Source organism: Alexandromys fortis, unplaced genomic scaffold, assembly GCF_014885135.2.
Source record: "Alexandromys fortis isolate MF-2015 unplaced genomic scaffold, M_Fortis_MF-2015_v1.1 scaffold_9, whole genome shotgun sequence".
NCBI lineage: Eukaryota > Metazoa > Chordata > Mammalia > Rodentia > Cricetidae > Alexandromys > Alexandromys fortis.
In genome coordinates, this window is record NW_026067892.1 from 4,485,545 (window position 1) to 4,509,439 (window position 23,895).

Here is a 23,895-nt window from a genome sequence, read left to right on the forward strand (position 1 = left end):
GCAGACGCCACTGAGGGATTGAGAACATTTGAGGGGGCGGGGTTAAAGGGAAAGAGAGGCTGTTTTTGTTGTTGTTGTTGTTGTTTTTTCCCCCTCTGGCACCCCTTTATACACAAAATCGGGATTTTTTGGCTGGAGGTTTCACCCCAGTTCCTGGCATAAGCTTACTTCCCTGGGAGTTGCCTCAGTCCAAACTCCACCTCTGAGAAAGCCTGCCAAATGGTGACCCTTCCTCAGGGAAGGTCAAGACCACTCCCACAGGTTGTTTAAACTGTCCCCCAGAGAATGAACACATGGTCTCCGGGTTACCCATGGTCTCCCCTTCTCTATCTTCCCCTCTCCATGTTTTCCCCGGGCCACCCAGGAGTATTGTCATTCATTAAACATGGGCGTCTTTTAATTTGGTCTGATTTGCGTCAGCAGAGAGGTTTGTTGGCCAGAAGAAAAATACGTAACACACATCAGGAAGAGGAGGCAGTCAGTGGACAGTCAACCATGTCAAAAGTGAGCAGCTTGCTAAGCATTTGGTAAAAGTGAAGGGTTTGGGGAACTGTAATTAGAGATCATGCGTTACTCCTACAGGGTCTGACGTCAGAGTCCACTGAGCTCTGTAAAGAGACCCGAGTGTGGAAAACCATAGCACCATGGATTCTTACGCCCGCATGGAGTGCCCTAGCAGTGTTCAGTGGCTTGCTGCTCCCAGAGGGCATGAAAGGGTGTTAAAACGGCCTCCGACTCGTGTGCCTATGCACACCTTCACACACTGTCGCTCACACATGCACACACCAACATAGTCACAAGCATGCACACTTGTGCACACACATAAGCACACGCATGGATGGTGTGTACACATATCCATGTACACACCGTGTATTCCCACCCAAGCACACACACACACACTCCTGCACATACTCACACACACACATACACACTGCCCTCATACATTTGCCTCGATGAAACCCAAATACAATTCGCCAGGTTTAAAAGGTTTTCTTTATTGGGAAAAATGCTGAACCTAGCCACAGCTAGGCACAGGGTCAGGATGGTTTAAGAAAACCCAGAAATTGATGGAGTCCAATTGAGACTTTCTTCTTCTGGCTTGCAGCTCCCAGGGAAGCAGCGGCTGGGCAGCAGTACCTCTCAGCTCTCAGTAATGACAGTCTAGAGGTGGAGAAACAGGGGGGTCAGTAAGCATGCCAAGGGGCCCCGAGGGCCTGCGCTCAGAAGTGTGGATGGTTCGGAGGGAGCACAGAGTGGGACAAGAATGACACCCAAGCCTCAGCGTTCTCTGCAGACCTGTTCTCCCCAAACCACGAGCAATTTCTCAGGAGGACCTGCTGACCAGCATGTGTGGCCACACAACCGACCGCTGGGGGCGGGAGAGGGGGAAGGCTCAATCAGTGAAACGCCGACTGCACGTGCTTGAGTGTCTGAGTTTGGATCCCCAGAACCCACAAAAACAGGCCGGTGTGGTGGGGCATGTCTATAACCCTCGTGTTGGGAGTGGGCGGGGTGGAGATGATAGACAGTGCTTGGAGCTCACTGCCCAGCCAGTCTCGCCTCAGCAAACTCTAAAGAGAGACCCCGCCTCAAAAGCTATCGTGGAGAGGGGCTAACTCTGGCCTCCACACACCTGTGAACACACGCACATACACGGGAGGGGCTCCCAGCAGGTGGGAGTGGTTGGGAGCGGCTCATGCCAGACCCCGAGTGGGCTCCCACCTGCAACCATTTACCTTCCACAGACTGTGGGAAGAAACACCAGGGCACCTCGAAGACCAGGTCGGAGAAGCAGCACTTTCTAGAGGCACACTCCTCGGGGCTGATACCCGGGTACCCACAATCCTTGCGGGCTGACACTTCCATGACACACTGCTCCTCTGCTGCTCTCGGGAGAACGGCATGCAAGGCTGTCAGGCTGACTGAGGGCCACCAGTCCCGGCTTCCCTGAGACATTGGATTTGCAGCCTCCATGTGTCCCGAGAAGCCCCTTGGGTTGGTATCTCTCAGGACAGTAATAGCTAGGGACTGGCTGTCCTTCCCACAGGTGGGAACATCTGCAGAACCGGAACCTCGGGAAAAACCATGTCACCCTTTCCGGACTCAGTGTTCAGCTCTGTGAATTGTAAGCAGACCACTGAACCAGAAGGAGGCTTGAGGACACTGATCCAGAAAGGGATCTTGCACCCACCTACCTGGTTTTCCTTTAAAGTACACTGGACACTGGGGAGGAAATTCCCCACCATGAGTGTGTCCCAAGGGCAAGGGCCATGCCTGTGGTGGGCACACACACCGCTAGCCTCGTGCATGCTGTATTCAGTTTGGCTTGGCTTAGAACACATTCCAAAAAAAGCTGCCAGAAGCCTCAATGCCCTTCTTAACGTCTGAGGTCTGTTTGCAGGAATGGCAAGGCCATCTCAGCTGAGGACCCCATTTCCCTTCGGAAGTTTCTTTAGAATTATGGTTTTAAATCTGGCGGGGGTGGGGGCACTTGGGTCTGCTCACAGGCAAGTGTAGATGCAGGGCAGGGCGTGGGGTGGGGGAGGGGGAGAGGTACAGAAGAGATGCTACGGCTTCTTTTTGGTAAGCCTGGGCTAGTCTAGACAAACAGCCTGACTTCCTAATACTTGCTCTAGACTTTGCCCAGGGACCGGTGCTAAGCTGACAGCTGGAAAGAGGTCCCGATCACCAAATTTACCTTGGTTTGGAAGTGGGTGGAAACACCAGGGGACCCCACCGACGCTGGAGTCAAAGCAACAACCATTATCAAAGCACTCGTCGCTGGTGATGCCTGGGAAGCCACAGTTCTTTCTGTTCTCCGGTGTCATCCTGGAGCACTGGCAGGCAGCTGTGGACAGATCCATTCATGGTTAGTCCTACCCGGGGTGCTATATGCTTGCCCCAACCTGCTCTGGGACCTCAGGGACCTTCCAAAATCTAATGACCAAAGGAGTGACGTGGAATCTTATTTTCCCATGTCTGATGTCCTCTTGAGGAAACCACAGACTTTTGTTGAAACAGCTTCATTTGTTTAAAAAAAAAATGAAAGAAAGAAACAAGGTCACACAAACCTTCTGTAAAAATGATGACCTTGTGGACCTGGGCAAAGATCAAGGTAGAATGTGACCAAGATGGCCCAGGGCAGCAGGTCCTTCTGTCCTTCTAACCAGGCTGACACCTGTTGACATGGCCCTTCTGAATAAGGGTCGCTGCGTGCACTTCACACAGCAGCACCCAGACTGTAGGGTGCTATTTAGCTCCTTGCATGCTGTCACCCTGCCTTTGTCCTTTGAGAGAACATATGGAAAAGCCCCACCTAGTACAGGTGATGGATGAACCCCAGCCCACCACTCATGCAGACGCATGCAGATCCACCTCCCACCCACGGGGACACCCACAAACTTCTACTTACAAGGTTTCTGGCCCTCCACCAGAGCACACAGCCCCAAGACAAGGACCACTGCCAGGAGAGGGATACCTCGAGGTCTCATGTCTACTCCACTGTTCCTGGGAAGTCTGCAGAATGCCCAGTTGCCACTGGCTGGTGTTTTATTGGCTCCTGTCTGTTTGCTCAATGGGCCCTGATAACCACCCCCCACCAGCGGCCCCAGCCCTCTGGATCCTTTGTGCAGAAGAGCTGACAGCGCCACGTGGAGGCCTGGAGCCACACAAGGCTTTCACGTTGGGTCAGGCTGGGCCCCATAAGCACAGCTCTCTCCGGCCTGCATCAGGAAGCAGGGTCTTGCCAGGCTATTGACATGGGGGAAAGGGCCACGTGTGCAGCTGGGGATGAACACCCTCAGGTCACACCCAGGAAGGGATTAGCCATGGGTTACCCTGGATAAAGTTTGTGGCTATCATACAAACATCTGGTTTTTAAAAAAATATTCAGAGTAAGGCTATTGGGAAAAGAACATTCCATCAAAGAGCCTTTGGGGGAGGGAGCAGGGAACATCTCACAGGACTGTGTGAGGCACCTCCAGGGTACCTAGTTTGCACTCCTGATGCAGGGCACACCCTGCCTCCCCTTGTTTCCTGCCAGCCTCAAAAACTGTGGTCCATAGAGACTAGTTGGCAGGGCCCAAAGGAGCAGTCGCAACAGGCACTTTTTTTTTTTTTTTTATCAGCCCTGAAGATGGGCATTCTCTCCAATGGGAATAGTTTGCATTCTCTCAGATAATGCCCGGCACTGAGATGCCCACAGCGAGCTACTCTGAAGAAGGACTCTGTAAATAGGACACAGAGAACAGAAGCCAGGGAATCATGGCAACGCAAAAGAGAAATGGCAGGGTGAAGGAGAGAGGGCCCGTGGATATATTCCTTCCTTGAGGCTGGAGGGACCTACCTAACTGTGGGTGGCAGGCTGTGACTTACATTTCCCCATCACCAGCCCCCTTATTAGCTCCTTGGGGCCTCTCTTCAGAGACACCTGCCTGGTCTCACGGGCTTTACCCCTGGAAACTTGGAGCAAGCCTCCATAGCCCCACGACTCTTACATGCTGTGCTTTATAATATGAACAAGGCATTGGTCTGCTGCCAGAATAATATGGAGCCATGATCTCTGGGACCACTGCTACCATGAACCGCACGTGCCTGCACAACTGAACCTGGGAACTGTTTGCTAGCACGGCTCTGTCTGGACAGCAGGGCCTGGGACTCTCCTGTCAGCTACTCCCTTTGTAGCAACTCTTCTTTCTAAAGAAAAGTCTTTCAGATGGATTTGTAAATTCACACCCAGCAATATTTGGAGGGTGGGATCCTGCCTGTCAGTCACCTCTATTGTTCGAGGGCCAAGTGGGAGGGATTTTTGGAATGGCACTAAACTCCTTAACAATGAGATGTTTCCTCCAGCCTTGTCATGTGTAAAACTTTAAATATTATTGCATTCCTTCCTTTGCCAAACTTTACATTGTTCTTACCCTTTTGCTTTGCTTTTTGATCTGGACTCTTGCCATAAATTTGGGTAAAAGCATTCAGGAACAGGCACGCCACAACCTGATTATTATCTTGTCTTGAGATTTCTTCCACCAAAGAAAATTAGTCCAAGCTTTTGAACTCAGATTCACTTGATTGATTAGGACAGGGGCAGAATGTGTCCAAATTCTTCAGCAGAATTGAAACAAATGAGCTCTGGCTCAATTACGACAAGGTTCCTTCTCATCTGAACTCTCACGAGCAAGTCTTGGCTGTTATCATTTCTATCTATCTTCTGACAGGGATTCTGAACGCCTGCCAGAATGTCCCTTTTGTTTCTGCTCACGGCATTCTAGCATTTGTCTAATGTATCTACAAACGCCTCTACGCCGTTCTTAGACAAGTGGCCGTGAGGTCAAGTTTAATCACAACACTTATCTCCATATTAAGTCTCACAGGAGTTAATCTCCCCTTTGGAGTGATAACATATTGACAGAAGCAACTCCAGGGAGTAAATGTTCATTTTGACTCACAGTTTGAGGAAGGTTTTCAGTCCACGATAGCAGAGAAGACAAATGTGATGGAGTGGTTCCATGGGCGTAAGAGTGTGTGACAGAAGTCTTCAGGTGACTTCCAGACCAGGGATCAGAGGGCTCAGACTAAAATAGAAGATGGCATTGCCATATGTTCTACAACCTCCAAAGCCAGATGTCCATTAAATGTCCAAACCCTTGAGCCTGTTGGAGGCATTTCAGATCAAACCATGACACTGTGTAACAGCACAGAACATCAAAGTCTACTATACACACAACGAAGCAAGGAGATGTACCCAACTACCATTAAAAAGGTATAAATACACAAATACCAGAAACTCAAATAACTTTAAGGAAGATAAATTCAAAGAAAAAACATCCATCAAATTGCTGGAAAATGATAGTTAAGAAAATTCTTAAAACTGGCCAGGAAAACCATCACATAAATACTGACTGACTTTTTCCTGAAACAATGAAACCAGAAGCGATGGAACCGTGTAAAAGGCTGGACACTCCGTGAAAACATTCCTCAAAACAGTATTATTTTTATGTGCAGAAGAAGTTGCTCTTTCCAAATCTGTCCTCCAAGGTATTTCACAGGGAATCCAGGCCGAAGTGTCTCCACGTGACCCAACCCAGCCCTTCTCCCAACCCTCAGGCTGGGCTAGCTCAGTAATGGCACCTGCTTTCAATATACAGCTTAATTGAGTCCATAAAGTCTCTTATTTGGTTTGTACTTTGTGGAAAGCCAGACTGACCCATGACTTTCTCAGAGGGACAAAGGGAACTTAAGTTCTGTGTCCTTGTCCAGGAGTGGACTTGGGAAGATCAGTCTATGGCTAGAGCCAGTGCCTCGGAGAACTCAAGGTATTAGTTTATCTCCCTGAGTTGTGGTTATCAGTCAGTTCTAAGACAGCTGTGTCTGGGGTATCCCGTGTTGTCTTTGCCAGCATTATTTGAATTAGCTCTCTGCTGGTCTTAACCATCCCCCCACGCCTCACGGCTGCAAATAATATATAGGCTGCTGTGTTTCTTAATAAACATTCTTGGCTTAAGTCATCAACTCAAGAGGTCCCAGTTACTGCTTTTGTCTCCTTTATCTCTTGTCCTCTTTATTTCTTATCTCTCTTTGACACCTTTGTCTCCCACTTGACGCCTTGCTATTCAAGACCCTGAGTACTGTGGGTTCAGGCCAGCGCGTTAATGTCTTGCCGTGTCGCTGCAACCGAACAGCTGGCAACACCGTTTCCAGCTGGCAAGGTTTATCCGACTCACGGTTCCAGGTCTTGCGTAGGAAGGGCCGCCCGCATGACATAAGTCCTAAAATCAATGCTCAGTGTTGAAGGATTCCATGAATCCCAATTGGGTTTGGGAGTTTTGAACAGCTCAGACACAAGTGCCCCTGCCTCCTCATAGGCACTTCCCTTCAAAGGACTGGTCACCTGTCCCTGCTCATCCAGAAGTACCTGGTTGGGTCTCTAGCCCACTGCTCACCCCCAGAAGAGCTTACAGACATAATCCAGGCCGTAGACAGAAACCTTGGCCATCACCCCTTGACATTGCAGAGCCTGACCCCCATTCACAGCAGCCCAAGTGGCTTCCCATGGGGCCCTGCATGTGTGCTGTGTCATTCTCTCCCTTCCATGAGTGTGAGTCACAAACTCATTGTTCTCACTTCCACTATGGGTGAAAGGTTGTCTGACCAACCCTGTACTCTGGGAAAGGGTCCCCTCCCTCTCCAGAGAGCTACACATTCTTATCTTTGGGCTATCTTCAAGGATGTTTGCAAGGATACAAACCACACGGTGTGTTGTGTCTCCCTCAGTGCCCAATGGGAATTGAGGGGATGAAGATCTTAACAGCCCTCTCTGGGTCCCAGGTGCCTGGAAGGGAACACCTGAACCCTTAACCATGGGATACTCATGGGTCCTTCCCTGCCACAGGGTTCTGATCTCAAGCACCAGAGTGGAGACTCAAGTCAAAGGCCCAAGCTGGAACACGAGCCATGCTCTCAACTGACCTCTGCCTTAGGGGTAAGGATCATGGTGGACCATAAAGACCAGGCTTCTACTCTGAACGTTAGGATGAGCACACGTGGCCCTAATGCTGCCTCAGTGGATCCCAGGTGAGGTTGCCACAGGCAAGGCAAAGCTGTGATCCATTCCCCACCCCACACCCACCCCTGCCCTAGTGCTAGGGATTCTAGGGCCCAGCCAGGCACTAGCCAAGCACTCTACCACTGACCACTTATGTTTCATCGTTTTATTCTGACATCGCAGCCTATGTTTCAGGTTTTATTCTGAGACAAGTCTCAGCAAGTTAGTTGGTCTGGTCTTGAACTCACTCTGTAGCCAAGATGACGGGACTTAAACTCATGATTCTCCTGCCTCAACTTCCTGAACCACGGTGATTACTGACATACACCACTGGACCTGACCCTTTGCATCATTTCTGTTTTTCTGACTCCTTCCTTCTCCTTGACATTTGGCAACTCTTGACCAACTCGCTTGCTGTCCACAAGGATCAAGTCTTGGGAGTGTCACTCAAGCTCACCCCCGTCCCTGGGTGTCTACTCTCTACACTGGTTCATCTTCCGTTCTACAGGCTTCCCATTTACAGGAGAGTTAGCCAGCACAAAATAACAGCAAACAACCACGACACCAAACCTTTGATGAGTGGCGTATTGATCAGGGCCCAAGGGCTTCAACATTCAATTTCCTAGGATAGCCTTGAACTGGTGATTCACCTGCCTCAGGCTCCTGAAGAGCTGTGATTTCAGGTTTGAACCACCAGACTGGATCGGTAAGGGCTGAGTTTGTCCTCCATGGCCCAGATCCACAATCTAAAGCCCAACCCCAGTGTCTTTGAGCTGCCTGTGTTTGGAGAAAGTGTCTTTTTCTTATTTATTGTTGTTTCCAAAGCAATTTACTCAAGTGAAACTGTTCACTGTGCCAGCAGCCATCTCCCATGTGTGAGAGGCTTCAAGAAGACATAAGTTCTTGGCTTTTGGTTAAGATCAAGTTTCTGAGTCTGAGCTTATTCCACCATTGGGGTTCATATTTTCTGTCATCCATTGAAGGTGTTCTATTTTGCACAGATCTTGTTTTTTTTTTAAGTCCTTGATCCTGAGGATTCTGCATGAGTTGAATTGTCTTGTCAGAGTATGAACTAACCCCTCACGGCAGTCACTCCCCCTCCGCCAGGACCACTGCTGTGGTATCTGTTTAATTAAAGCACGCTGTCCCACCTTCCACAGACTTAAAAATCACAATTACAGCCATTCTTTCCAACACGGTGACTCGTTTCTAAAGGCAGAATTTTCGTTGGTGTAGGCAGTGACACACCCGTAAGTGCAAGGTGGCCATGACCCACAGAGCACAGGGCTTCTACTCTGAATGTTAGGATGAGCACACGTGGCCTTAATGCCACCTCAGTGGGTCCCTCGTTCTTATTCATAAGCTCGGCTTCCTTACAAAGGAGGGAACAGAAGCCAAAAGAACAGAGGGGCCGCGGGTACAGGGCAGAGCTCTGTCCACAAAGGATGGGTGGGCCCCGGGATCGATCCAGCTGCGGAGATTAATGGCGGGGTGACGTGGCGATTGCACAAGGTGCTATTAGCTCTCATCATTAATAGCTTAAACAGCCCGGTGGCACTAATTGCTGTTTACAGCCAGAGAACCTCATTTCTGCATCCCCGAGGAGGTGGCCTGTGTGTACACAGCCATGCCACCTTGTACTTAAGGGTGTGTCCCTGCATACGCCAACGGAAACTCTGCCTTTAGGAGAGAGCCACCGTGTTTGAAAGAACGACTGTAATAGCGCTTTTTTAAGCGCATGGAAGGTGGGACAGCGAGCTTTAATTGAATAGATATCGCAGCGGTGGTCCTGGCGGAGGGGGAGTGACTCCTGCCACGAGAAGCTAACTCATACTCCGACAAGACAATGAGCCCAAAGAGCATCTTCACTGAAATGGGATTTTAAAATAAAAACCATTCCCAGGGCTTTGCATTAAAGTGTGCGTTTATGCCAGGAATTCACACAGGCACAGAGCACCCTGGGGCTCTATAGATCCTAAAGAAAATCAACTAGGCCTGGAGAGCTGGGTGAACAACAGAAAATGCTTGCTACTCTTGCAGAAGCTCCAAATCCAGTGCCAGGAATCCAGTGCCCAGGACCCACAGCAGACAGCTCATAGCCGCCTGTCACTCTAGCTCTTGAGGCTCTGACACCCTCTCCTGGCCTCCGGAGGCACCCGCACACAGGTCTCTCTCTCTCTCTCACACACACACACACACACACCATCTTTTAGAAAAGGAGCGTAAGCATTTATAGCATTCATGGTTTGCACTAAATCTAGAAAGCTATCAAGTCCCCAGTCACCCCTCAGATGGAATGCTGGCCTGCAGTGTGGCTTTAACACCATCACTCACGTTGTTTGTAAAAGGAATGGGAAATTCAAAAGCAAATCCAAACACTGTTTCTTGGGAGTGAAGACTCTCACATCAGCCTGGGAAGGAGGACCCCACATAGCACAGGTCCCATGAGCAGGCCGACCAGGATGCAAACAGTGCATTCCAGCCTCACAAATGAGGGTCTGTACTGAGTGTGTCCAGTCCTAAGAAATTAGAGTGTCAAATGCTATCAGCTGCTCAGCTTGCTGTTTGATTGTGCCCTTCGGAGGTGTGATGGTTCTTGGGTCAGTTTTAGCTTTTATTTTCTGCACAGGCTGTACGGTCTAAAAGAAACCCCTGAAGGCTTCACCCACATTCACCTTGCGTCTGCACCATCAGACCCTTCAAGGTAGTTGAGTGTAGGAAGCTGACACACTGGCCCTGTGCAAAAGAAAACACAATCCCACCTATTTTCAGTCACCTTGATCTGCTAGGCATGCTGGCCATGTGACTTACCAAATCTGCTCACCTCAGGGAGTGCACTTACCATGTTGCCCAGAACTGGACCACAGTTTCATCAGCTGTGAAGGAAGATGCAGGCATCTGGGATGTGCTGAGTAGAGACCCCAGTCTAACAACACTCGAGTTTACTTAACACAAAGTCTGGAAGTGTGTGGTGGGGAGGTCAAGGCAACAGCTCAGAGAAAGTCAGGCTGTAGCCCACAGCCTTCACACAGAGGGCCCCTTGAATCAGGACTGCCTCTAGCTGAGAGGGTTTGGAAAGGGAGTGTTTTTCCTCATTCCCCATGAGTGAGACCTAGGTGAGAAAGAAAGGGAGGCGTGGGACATGAGCACCCAGGGACAAGACCAGCTGTGAGATGTCATGGGAAGCCCCCTTCTTTCTGGGGGAAGACAGAATGAGGCATACCTGCTGGGTGGACCTTAGAGGACACTGGAGTTGTCACCTCATGCATAGCTCAGCAAAAATGTGGGAGGTGGGGACATGGTGCAGACCCTCAGCACTTTGTCCCAGGACTGTGTCCCAAAGAAGCTGGGCAGATTATTCCCAATCTGAGGTTTATGGGATCCTAGAGAAGACAGTTCACCTCTCGCCAGCAGCAGAGGCTGTGGTGGCTTGAATGAAATGTCCCCCTTTTGGATGTTAGGACACTTGGTCCCTAGTTGGTGTCAGTCTTTGGGGAGGTTTAGGAGGTGGGCGCAGCTTTGCTGAAGGAAGCACAACACTTGAAAATAAAAGCCTGGGGCCACTTCCGGTTTGTTCCCTCTGTTTCACGCTTGCATTTGAAGACGGGAGCTCTGGACGCCAAGCCGGCAGCTTGCTGCTATGCCAACCTGCCATGATAGACGCATCCCTCTGGAAATGTAAGCCCAATAAACTTTTTCTTCTATAAATTGCCTTGGTCAGACAGCAATAAAAAAGTAATTGTCAACTTGACAGAATTTAGAATCACCATGGAAACAAGTCCCTGGGCATGCCCGTGAGGAAGTTTCGAGATTAGGTTAACCAACATGGGAAGACCTACTATAACTGTGAGAGACACCATTCTCAGGGCAAGTCCTGGACTGAATGGGAAGAAGAAAGCTGGGTGGGCAGCAGCATGCAGTCTCTCTGCTTCCTGACTGTGCGTGCAACACTACCCCTCAAGCTCGCACCACTGTGCCTTCGAGCTCAAACAAAGCTCTCCTTTCCTTAAGTGGCTTTTGTTAGGTGTTTTTCTAACAGCAACAAGATAAATAGCTAATGCGGACAATTAGTCTCCAGACATAACTGCACAGAGAAGGAGCATCTCTCTGATCCTAACGGCACATGCGCAACAGGGAACACACGGTTGCAGAGCATGGGTGCTGTAGGCTGCCAGGATCCATGAGCTCTGGCTCTGCGCATGCGCAGACCCCTTTCTTCGCGTTGTTTCTTAAAGACGTGGTGAGAACCTTACCTAGTAAGCCACAGTCTTGTGGCGATACACAGATTAATAAAAATGGGTTCGTTTAGGATGTAAGAGCTAGCTAAAAATATGCCTTGGTCAAACAGTGTTATAGTTAATATAGTTTCTGTGTGATTATTCAGATCTTGGCAGCCAGGAGTGAATGAGCGGAGGATGGGTTTGGTGCGTGACCACACCATTTTCTTATTAACTCATTCAGACGTGTGGCTGTGGGCTCGCATCCTAAGCCAGTTTCTGTTAGAGGTAGTAAAGGCATTAGTGTGGCTGCCCTCGCAGAAGCGAAGATGTTGCAAAGAAACAACCATGCCCCTTCACTTGGTTTAGATTGAGAAATACACTCCCAAGAAATTGGAATTCCCCCAGGAACCTCATGTGGGGGAAGGAAAGGCTGGAGCTGACACTCGCCAAGCAGGGGGGCTTGTCTCCTTGGAGGAGGTTTACAACCTGACAGACCACCTTGGAGCCCAGACAAGGTGGCGGATGGAGCCACACTTTGACCAAATTGCTTAGCTATGTCTACTTCTTGCCCTCTGTCTAAGCCTAAGCTTCATGTCAGGGTTCCAAAGAGAGGCTAGGGATGGAGGGCCACTAGGTCTCTTTGTTCTTCCCAGTGTGGCCACACTAAGTGAACCTCTTTCTTATGCTTTTTTCGTCGTTGTGGCTTTAGCGCTCCTCCCGAGGACCAGAGACTGATCCTGGTTTGTTATAGTTTACAATATCTCTAGTGGCATTGGAAGATCATTGATCAGTCCCTCCTCCCCTGGATGTCTGAGGACCACTCATGGTGGAGCACTCATGGAGCACTTGTGCTGGAAGCCTGTGAGGTCCTTCAGCACAGCCCTGAGACCTCTGCCCTTGGTCTCGACACCAATGATAACCAGAAACCTGTACCAGCTATAGGATATGTCATTTCAGCCTCCCAGCCACCCGGTCCTGCCTCCTCTGGACAGTTCCAGCTAAGAGTTGATCCATGACAAGGTGTCATCAGGCAGAATATTGCATTTGACTATCAAAGAGAGGAAAATGGCTTGTATTTAAAAAAAATAATAATGAAGAACACAGAATAGCATTCGTGTCTTTTAATTCTTGGGCCGAATTTGAGTTCTAAAAGTCAGAGAGGTTGAACTATGTCACCAGGCCAGATCCAGCCACAGAACAGGTGTATATCCAGTGGGTGGGCCAGATGGCTTCAGTGCCCAGATGTGGGTGGTGGTGCCAAGTCTCGATGTAACCAGCTCTCTTAGATGGACTCTAGAAGGGACATTCCTCTGAAGGGAGAAGAACAGACAAAGGTACTCATGAGCGATGTCTTTCTCTTTCAACAACTGTAGGAAACTTTGACTCAAAGTGCCAAAAGGAAAATTCTTCGTGAAACACAAACTCTCAGAACTGGGGAAATGGCTCAGTTGGTGAAGTGCTTGCCTTGCAAGCAAGAGGACCTGAGTTCGATTCCAAGGTCCACGTAAGAAGTTGCACTGTGGTAAATGCTTATAATCCCTGTACTGAGGAGACGGAGACAGGAGGGTCCCTAAGGCTTGCTGTCCAGCCCATCTGCTTATCCCAGTGAGGGATCCCATCTTAGGAAGGAAGGCAGATGGCTCCTGAGTAATGACACATAAGGTTGACCTTTGGCCTTCACACATGCATACACGTGTACACGTGCCCCTGCGTGCACACAGCCACACAAGTGCACACAGAGAAGCTGTCTTGCCATCCCCTTCACTCCTGCACCAGTGGGCTTTCCCAAGTATGTAGTTTGGGTTCAAACTGTTAAGTAAAAGCAGGTCCAACCCTTGCCAGGCTTTCAGCCCTGACCTTTCACCCCAGACCAGGATTCAGCCATGTCACAGGCATCCAGGGACTGCCAGTGACACCTAGTCTCATGTAGTTCTCCCTACTAACTAACTCCTCATCCCCTATTGCGTTGAGAAGCGACTGTACCTTCTGGAGGGTTTTCGACGGCCATAGGTTGGAAACACCATGGAAATCCCCGGATACTGTCATCGAAACAGCAACCTCTTTCCTTGCACTGCGTGGCAGTGACACCAGGGAAGCCGCAATTTATCCTTTCTCGGGGGCTCACCGTACATGTTTCTACGGTAAAGGTAAAAAGCAGAGGAAAATTATGGGCTAGATTCCTGGAGTTGTCCACACAGCTTTCTCCTCAGAGGAAACAGGACCTGGCCTGCTGGGAGCCAGGCTTGAATATGCAAGGGGATACGGTCCTCGTTTGCAGATGCAGGAAGACTGATCCTTCCCTTCAGATGCAGGGGACAGATCCAAGCCCAGCTTTGCACAGCTGCACCTGCTAGGTGATAGGTGTACTGTCCACTTACTAACGTCTGTGCTTGGTCAGTGAACTGTACTTGCCTAATAAATAAGTACTTGCTGAGCGGTATGTATTCTGGCTACATGTAGGAACTGGTTTGGCAAAAGCCAGGCACTGCCTTGTGACAGAATACATAAATGAAAGCAGAGGTCCTGCTGTCTCCTTCCTTTTGTGCCAAGAAGCTGGTGAGGACTCTCAAAGATGTATCTTTGCTTCAGATTTGACAAACAGCTGTGTAAAAGAGGACCCCTGCCAGACGTTCAGGTCCGACCCTCTACCCCTAGACCTGGATTCAGAGGCTAACAGCCCCATGGAGGATGTGAACCACACAGCACAGTCATCCCAGTGTGTGGAGGATGAGCCCGGGGGTGGTGGTAGCACTCGTGCTGTGGTGGGGAGGGGGAGCAGGTGAGGAGTGGCAGAAGTCTGAACGAAGCAGGGACAGCTTCCCATTAGAGGAGGCTGAGCAGGTGACAATAGGTGTCCCGGGCACAGATCAGAGTCCAGAGGCCTGGGTGTCCCTCAGGGCCCACTCCCAGGGCTGTTTGCTTGTGTGAGGATCTACTGAAGCGTTCCTAAAGAACTAGTTCCTGTATTTCAGAATAAGAGCAGGACCTATCATCCACTTGCTGGTGGCCTCTGGGGGGGGGGGTACCAGCCTCCAAGCTGTGGTTCTGTTATAAAGCTAAGATGACCACTGGCCACCCACCAGGATAGTAGGGGTCACAGGTCCTTAAGCCATGGAGAATCAGCAGCCAGGAGTGGGAGGGATGTTTCTCCTCTCTTGTGGCTTCCAAATCCCTTTCTCAGCAGGATTTACAGATCTCTGTCCGGCTCACACATTTGTGTTCACAAGAGGGAATGATTGAATGCGAGCCCCCTATAGGATTAGCACCGGCAGCCACTCTATTCTATAGCATATATCTTTACATATCTACAGATCTATCTCTATGGAAACAGGGTCAAGGACACCATGTGACCCTGGTCCAGGGAATGGGGCAGAGGAAAGCAGGGAGACTGCATGACAGATGGAAGTGGAGTCTGGAGGGAGCAAAAGCAGCAGAGAGAGGCACCCCTCGCCCTTCACTGTCTACTGCAAAGTCTTTTCTCCCTGACATTTACACCGCTGGCTCCTTGTTCCCAGCCACAGGTTGGTAGCAGCAGAGGGGTCTAGGTAGTGACATGGCACCCTGTCTCTCTGTTCTCCCAACCACCTGCCCCCACTCAAGGGGCACAGACGGTGCTGGAAGGTTAGCAGAGTGCCCTTAACTCTTTTCTCATGTCCATGGATTTCCTTGACTTGAAAACTGTCCTGTTCCCTCTTCCTTAATGCTGTGTCTAAGAACCAAGTCCTTCACAGCTAGGGAAGCACAGCTCCCGTGGCCACTGTCACACACCTGGGCCACTGTCACACACACCTGGGCCATTGTCACACATACACCTGGGCCACTGTCACACACCTGCTATTGATACCCACAAAGCAGATACTGTTCCCATTCTGCAGGCAAAGCAGCTGAGTCAAGGTTACAGGTCATAAGGAGGGATGAAGGCCAGCTGGATGACACAGGGCTTCAGGAGAAAGTTGGATTCCAGAGTTGGGTGCATCCTAGGGCCCCAGGGGGCCAGGATATTGATAGATCTCTAGAAAACTAAGTCCCAAGGATTTGGACAGGGCTACCTGCCAGGGAGAGGCTGGCAGGGGAATCTGGAAGTGCTGGGCTCACTCTAAACCACATCGAATGTTGCATTTGGAGCTAAGGCTCTAAGAACAGCGCAACACTGGCATCAACAGGGGAAGAGGGAGCTCAGCGTAGAGACTCCATTCTCCCGACACCCTCGAAGGCCCTGGGGGTCCACGCCACCTACTTCCCTACTTTGGGGAATCTTATAAACAGGGTAATGACCTTCAAGGGCTCAGACCAGCAGCTTCATAAGGGAAGGCTGGGAATAACAGGACTCAACAGCCTCTGGGCCCGGTGTCTATGGCTGTGGCCAACAGAAAGCGAGAGGACTTGACTTACCTTCCTGGTCCTGGGCGAGGCTGCTGAGGGCCAGCATGAGGACCACAGCGAGGACACAGGTCACCTTGTGCTCCATGGCAGCTTCACAGGAAGACCACGAGTGACCGATGAGCCTCTGCCCAAGTTCTTGGATTTATACTGCTGGCCTATTTGCCGAGAGTGAGAAAGCATTTGCCAAAGGAGGCTCCACGCTGAGTAAGATTACAAAGTGTTTCTGAGATGCAGTCACAGGCTGAGAGTGCTGATAGGGGAAGGCAGGTCCCTCTCATGAGATACACTGGGGAGTAGCCAGCGTGTCCCCCCCCCCCCCACATGGCCTTGATCCAGATCCAGGTGGTATTAGTAAAGCCCTTCTTCTGGACTAACATTGCTTCCTCAGCCAGAGCTGACTCATTGCAAGAGACCGCAGGAGGGCCTGTTGCCGCAATGCCCCTTACAAGTGATCCAGGAGGAGCCAATTGAGTCCCCATCCCTGGCCCTGACTTCCAAAGTGGGCATGTGTATAGTGTCAGCTACTTGGAGGTTCCAGGTCACCTGGGGGCAGGAAGCATGTGGCTGGACAAAATGAGACGGGGAAATAAGGGGCTAGCTCACTGCTGGCATGGTTCTCTCTGCCACAGGGATGAACCTCTAGTCTGCATCTTTTGTTCATTTGTTTTATTCTTACACATACATATGTGAGCAAGGTGTTCTTAGGTCCCTCGCTGAGGAATCCCGCTCAGTGGGGGCCTGTCTCAGTGACAACTTTGGGCTCTGAAAACGTGGCAAGAGCACAGAATCCTCATCAAGGAACTGCACATGCATCCTGAACTCACCTCAGTGACTCTTTTTATTTTTACTTTAGTTTTTATTTTTTATATTTTACTTTATTTTATTGTTTTTTTTTTTTCGAGACATGGTTTCTCTGTAGCTTATCTGGAACCTATCTTGGAACTAGCTCTTGTAGACCAGGCTGACCTTGAACTCACAGAGATCCTCCTGCCTCTGCCTCCCCAGTATTGGGATTAAAGGTGTGCACTGCCACCACCCAGCTAATTTTTATTTTTATATTTAAGACTAGAACAGGCTTACTGCAGATGCTATGGCCATAGACTGCTATTCCATTTTCAGTGGAATCCTTTCAGAAAGGAAAAGAAAAGGAAGAAGACAAAACAGACACAGTGTGCTCGCCCTGCCTAGCACCTGCTACTCCCTGTCCTCCAGCCTCTGCCTCAATGTCCCCAAAAGGCCTTCTACCTCTGAGTCGTAGTCTCTAAGAGGATGCCCGGTACCCTGACTCACCCTCCACCTCTGCCTTCGTTATTGATCTCATGATCCAGTGCACGCAGCCGCCCCGTCTATCTGCTCATTATTTATACCCCTCCCCTAGACCGGAAGGTTCCTGAGAGCAGGGACTTTGTTTTGTTCTCAGAGTGATGCAGCTCCAAGACCACAGCATCAACAGTCGGCATCAACAGTAGCTGTGGAGACTGGAACCTGTGAGTGAATGAATGAATGAATGAATGAGCCACAGCAGAAGTGCTTTTCCTTTGGTGATAGATTAAGGGACCTGCATGCTATCCTGGAAGAGGATCTTACTAAGTAAGCACCCAGAGACCCTCGGGATGCTGAAGCAGAGCCACGGGAGAGGGGCCTGACAGGCAGGACTGGGGACCTTCCGTGAGAGAGCTGAGTTCCTTACACACAAGGGATGCCAGATTCCCTTGGTTCAAATGAGAGCACTCAGAAAGCAGAGTGGAAACTGTGGGGCAGCTGGGAGAAAGAGGGGACACGGCTTGCGGAGGCTGAGCCACACAGGGCACAGCGCACCAGTTCTAGGGCTCCAGATTCCTGCCGACCCCTGATAAACATTCACACACGTGGAGAAGCAAGATGAGCTCTGCCCTGCTATTTGTGATCGTGGGAGCAGGAGATGGGAAGAGGAGAAGGGGCTCATAGATGCTCATTAACCAAAGAAAGGGAAAGGGGGTGTCACTTCTGTGTCTAGTATGACCTATGTGGTATGTGTTGGGAACCTTACATAAGCGGGAAATGAACAGACAACAAGGAGACGCTGGGAACACAGTTTAATGAAAAAAGTCCACTAGGACTGTGTGTGTTCATACGTGTCAAACGCTGGCCACACTAGATCCGCACCTAAACCAAATGTGTGCAAACACAGATATGGCTCAGCTGTGGCATGGTGGCACACAGGAGGAGGAGGAAAAGGAGACATGAGTGGGAAGCCTTCCATGCTTCTGCCAGACTGTGTTTTGCCGAAGAAAATATTCAGGTTGAACCGCAATATCTGTCTCTGGGTTTTTATTATTCATGCTACAAAGAAATTCTTCAGAGACCAGAGCAAGCCAGTCTCTGGGGTGGATGTGGGGATGCCCAGTGAGTTATCTCTGCATAGGTAACTGGTTTCTTCTTTGCAAGTCTATCTTCTTTTGAGAAGAAGCTGGAGAGGGGTCCCTGAGCTCCTGTATTTGCCCTTGAGTGACTGAAGCTGATCTTGCAGGGACAGCAAGCATGGGCTCCATTCCTCCATGGTAGCGTCACCTCCATGTCCCTTCCAATGGAAGACGATAGCAGACTTACTTAGTAAAAGCCCTGCTTTTACCAAGGCAGTGGGACATGGAGGAGAGTGCAGGACTGATCACCCATGGTCAGGGAATCTGTACCAATATCTCACCAGCTCTGGGGCTGAGTTTTCCTACCTGTAAAATAGAGTGGTCAGGCCCCCCATGACTCCCCCAAGACTCTCATGCGTTGCTGGTAAAGATGTAGACCACCATTGCCAGTACAAAAATACCATGAAGGGACGCTCAAGACCCTGGAAATACAATCAACCACCCTCTTTGGGGTGTGTGTCCAAAGGAACGTATGTGAAGAGACACCGCACACTGTGTCCATCACAGCTCTGGGTGCAGTCAAGCAGCCGTCAGCTGACTAGTGGGTAAGGGATGGACAGCACATAGGTACGATGGGCTATCACTCTGCCATAAAGTAGAACCCGTGACATCCCTTATTCACTCTGGTCCAGCCACTAAAGGCATCAGTCAGTACAGGGACCAGAGAGATGGCTTAGTGGTTAAGATCACTTGCTGATTTTCCAGAGGACCTGAGTTCAGTTCCCAGAACCCACGTAAAAGTTCACAACCACCTGTAACTCCAGCTCCAAGGGATCCAGTGCCCTCTTATAGTCTCTGAAGGCACCATGCACACACATGGCGCAAGACATACATGTAAACAAAGCACGCACACACAAAAAAAATATTTAAAAATTTTTAACAATCAGTATGGAGTTTCCTCAAAACACTAAAGACAGAAGCAGCATATGGCCTAGGTGTACTACTCCTGCATGGGCACCCAAGGGACCTGAAGTCACATCACAGAGACACCAACACATCTGCATTTAGAAGCCCCCCTACCCCAGGCTGAAGTGGAGCAGCCTTCATCTATGAAAGTCTCCAGACGACGCTAAGAAACAGTCTTGTTGTGCTCTGTGAAATGAGTCAGGCGCGGACCGACACACAGACACTGCATCATCTCACAGATCTGCGAAATACCACAGATCCGTGGAGTGGCCAAAGGCTGGACTCTGGAGCAGAGTGTAGAATGGTGTTTCTGAGGGCAGGGAGGGCGTGCGGAATTGAAGCCATGCTGGTCAAAGCAGGAGAAACCTAAGCTGAAGAGATCACTGGAGCAGTGCTTATGATAAAATTAGCATGGGAAATTCTGAGAGTGGATTTAAACTAGTCTTACATCAAAACCTAAGTCTGTCTGCCGATACATATGTTGAATAACTTGGCGTGGGCCAGTGGGATGGTTCCAGTGGGTAAAGGGGTCTGCCACCAAGCCTGATGGCTCAGCTTCAGCTCCAGAATCCACATACTGGAGGGAGAGAAGTGACTCCGGCAAATTGTCTTCCGCCCTCACACAGGCACCATGGCGCACGAGCAGCCCGTTAAAAATATAAATACCTGTCTAAGAGAGCAGTTTGGCTTGTCTGATAGGGTACACCTTAGTTTTGTATGTGTGGGAGGTAGCAGTGTGGAAGGTACGAGGTCCTTGTGTACACAGGCAAGCGCTAGGGAAGACAGAAATGTTCAACACACAGACTTGTCTCTTCAGCAGAAGGGAATGTGTACTGTTTTCCAGCTGGAGAGCCGGCACGGGATGTACTTAAAAGCCTGGTGACCGGTGTTATCTGTAGCGCCAGGCCTCACCTGATTCCCCAGAACTATTATGTTGATCCTGACTCTTCCTGCCCAGGCCTTGATCCTGAGCATTGCCTCTCTGTTAGTAGAAGTCCTCCACACGGAAGAGGTCAAATGTACTTTGCCAAAGACTTATCCCGAGGAAGGAGTTTTGATGTAGTCAAAGCCTTACACTTTATTATGACAGTTGTTCCTGGGAAATCTCCAAAGCTGTACTGTGTTTAAATATATCATAAATAAACTCTCTGGGGTCAGACTCTAAACCTTTGAAACAACACCAGCTAAGTCGGACAGAACTGGATTTTCTTCCTGCCTCCCATGGACCGTTCATTACTCTGCTGACTCTGGGGTTTGCCGAGATCCACATACCGCAGGGCCGGCACGTGGAGCCACACCGACCTTGAACTTGTGGTCTTTGTGACTTGTTCTCCCTGGTGCTAGTTGTACACAGGTATTTTGAAATATTGTATTAGATATCATAAATGTATATAATTTTAATTCCTATATTTTAAAATTAGTAAAGAAACTAAGATTTATCTATTTAAAAAGAAATGGCTTAGGAAGGAGCCCCAACAGCTTTCTGAAGTCTTGAGGCACCAGACAGATTTGATGTGGGGTCCCCAGTTCATCAGCTAGAATGGGGGCCAGGTTCCTGAAAAAGGGACCTAGAGCAGTGGTTCTCAACTTGTGGGTCGTGACCCCCTTTGAGGGTCAAACGAGCCCCTCACAGAGGTTGACTAAGACCATCCAAAACCAAAGATATTAATATTATGATTCATAACAGTAGCAAAATTACACTTCTGAAGTAGCAACAAAAATAACGTTATGGTCAGGGGTCAGCACAACTTGAGGAACTGTATTAAAAGGTCACTGCGTTAGGAAGGTTGAGACCTACTGCCCTAGAGCAAGGCTGTTGGCCATTTGCTGGCGTCTGTGCTAGACTGAAGCCTTACCCTCCAGCAGCTGACACAGCGTCCTCATTTGAAAACAGGTCTTCACAGGTAATAGAGTTCAGGTGGAGTCATAAGGTGACTGTGAATGTTTCCCCATAAAACAAGAAATCTGACACAGAGCCTCCTGGGACTTTGTGGCAGCAGCCCGAAACCAGTGCGATTTGGATCCCGGCGGCCCTTCTGAGACCACCAGTGCCCCATCCAGAACCCCCGGAGAGCAGCTGTGGACGGGAGCTGACCCTGGTCTCCCAATGCAGGCAGTGAGGTCCTGTGCCCTCCCGCACTGGAACCCTCACATGCAGATCTTGGAGGGTTATCATCATACATGGAGATTCATCATAATACTGTGTTACATCCAAAGGAACTAACAGGTCACTGAGGTTTAAAACAACCCGAGAGGAAAGAAGTCTCAGCACAGGTGTTAACCAACAGGATGAGGGAAGGAAGGTCCGTGGCCCTCTCTGGATTCCGCTTCCCTAGCAGCTGGAAGTGAAGGATTGACTGTCATCGCAGAAAAGGCAGTATTTTACGATACGATTCACAATTTGCTCTCCCCAAATCAAAAAGAGAGAAGCTACCTTCCCCTCCTGGCAGCTGAGTCAGAAGGTAAGATATGGGCTAGTGTTTGACTTTGGGGGGTTCCTTGGGCCCACGCCCCGCTGATGTGCTTGCATGGCAGCCACTTCCGCACACCTTCCCTGAAATCAAACACAGGCCTGAGGTGAGTGGTGAGCTCCTGTAATCTCTCAGATATCAGGTGCGGTGAGTGGAGCCACCCAGTCCTGCCTCGTGAGTCCTCCTTGCCCCACCCCATAAATCCCAGAGCCTCACTCCACATGGGCCAATGAGGGGACAGAAGATAGCCAAGCCTACCAGCGGTAAAATGGGGGCCTCTAAACCCCATGCCTTGTCCTCATTGCCTCTTGTCAGCCTCCTCCTCTGCTTCCCATACCACCAACCTTCACTAGACAAACGAGACAGGCACCAGAGCCCAAAGACGGACACAGTCAGGATGTAAAGCAGGAGTCAACTCTAGGACATCAGTGCTGGCCCGAGCTTGGCCACCATCATGGCACAAGAGGGACACCATGATTGTGATGTGTTTTAGTGGGAGGTGTGGATAGTTCCTCTGCAGCCTTCTTTGATACTTTTGGTCTTTATTTCTATGAAATGAGACAATTAAAATGGATTTTACACACACACACAACAAACAGCCGTGAGAAGGAGAGCTAGTTTCCGAGACCAGAGCTCCAGGGACCTGGCCTTTCCTCCCACACTCTACACTAAGGTTGGTATCGTGAGGCAGTTGAATGTGGTCCAAATGGGGCAGGGGAAATAGGTATATATTCCACTAAGGACTTCAGGGTCCCTTCACAGCAGCTGATAACAGCAATGTGACTGGGTAGAGGATCAGCAGAAAAAAAATCAAAGAGCCAAACTGCCTGGTGGAATCTAAGTGGTGTGTATAAGACACTTCAGCCAACAACAGCTGAATTCAGCTCTCCAAGACAGACCCTACAGAGATGAGACCACAGAACACACATCAACAAAACAAAAATAACATAAATCTCCCAAATTAGTAGGGTCAAACTGGGAATTAGCAACAAACAATGGGGGGCGGGGGCTAATAAACACATGGTGTATTAAAACCTCAACTTCTAAGCAACTCATGAAGTGTAAAGGGTGTTTCAAAAGAAACTCAAAAATATATAAAGCTAAACATGAAAACACATTTCATTTCAAAACTCGTGGGGCTCAGCTGAAGCAGGAGTGAGATAGTATAATAGCATTAATGTATATTAGAAATTAGGAAATTCTCAAACCAATAACTGATTCAATGATAAAAGTTCAATAGGGCCAGGCATGGTGGTGCCCATCTTCAATCCCGGTGCTCAGGAGACAGAGGCAGGCAGGTCTCTGGGAGTTGAGGTGGTCATTCTGGCTGCATAGTGAGTTCCAAGCCAGCCAGAGCACAAAAAGATCAATAATACTGACAAGCCTATATTAAAACTGACAAAACTTAAAAGAGATTAAGACCTAAGCAGCTGATACAACTAATACAGCAACAGACATCACTACAGACCCTACAATCACTAAAGGAGCCGAGAAAATTACTTGTTTTGGCTCATGATGAAGTCAGATAAGAAAGAACAGACCAATTCCTCACCTCCCAGCACAACCTTTAGCAGCCAGAAACTCCCTCTGATCTCTGAAACAGGAGGCTCTGTCCCTTCAGACCCCTGCCGGCTGCTTTGACTGTCTTAGCAAGCCTCCTTTTGTACTATCTTTCTTTGTTATCCTGGCTAGTTAATGTCAACCTGACACAAGCCAGAGTCACCAGAGAGGACGGAGCCTCAGCTGAGAAAATGCCTCCGTAAGATCTGGCTGTAAGGCATTTTCTTAATGAGTGGTTGATTGGGGTGGGCTCAGCTCATTGTGGGTGGTGCCACCCCTGGGTTCATGTTCCTGGTTTCAATAAAAAGTAGGCAGAGCAAGCCAGGAAGCAGTGTCCTCACCCTCCTACCCCACCCATCTCATGGCCTCTGCATCAGCTCCTGCCTCCAGGTTCCTACCCTGTTTGAGTT

At 49.5% G+C, this 23,895-nt stretch overlaps 2 protein-coding genes across 2 annotated transcripts; both read right to left on the reverse strand.

The window, feature by feature from the left end:
• Positions 1–974: 974 nt before the first annotated feature.
• Positions 975–3,491, reverse strand: Tff2 (trefoil factor 2). Its single transcript, XM_050144020.1, has 4 exons — positions 3,413–3,491; positions 2,699–2,848; positions 1,737–1,883; positions 975–1,161 (listed from the first exon to the last, which is right to left on the reverse strand). The coding sequence occupies exons 1-4, from the start codon at positions 3,489–3,491 to the stop codon at positions 1,148–1,150; spliced, it is 390 nt and encodes a 129-aa protein (XP_049999977.1). The 3' UTR covers positions 975–1,147.
• Positions 3,492–12,869: 9,378 nt separating this feature from the next.
• Tff1 (trefoil factor 1) lies at positions 12,870–16,349 on the reverse strand. Its single transcript, XM_050143870.1, has 3 exons — positions 16,156–16,349; positions 13,747–13,899; positions 12,870–13,073 (listed from the first exon to the last, which is right to left on the reverse strand). Exons 1-3 carry the CDS (start codon positions 16,229–16,231, stop codon positions 13,057–13,059), a joined length of 246 nt encoding a protein of 81 aa, XP_049999827.1. The 5' UTR covers positions 16,232–16,349; the 3' UTR covers positions 12,870–13,056.
• Between the last annotated feature and the right edge of the window lie 7,546 nt (positions 16,350–23,895).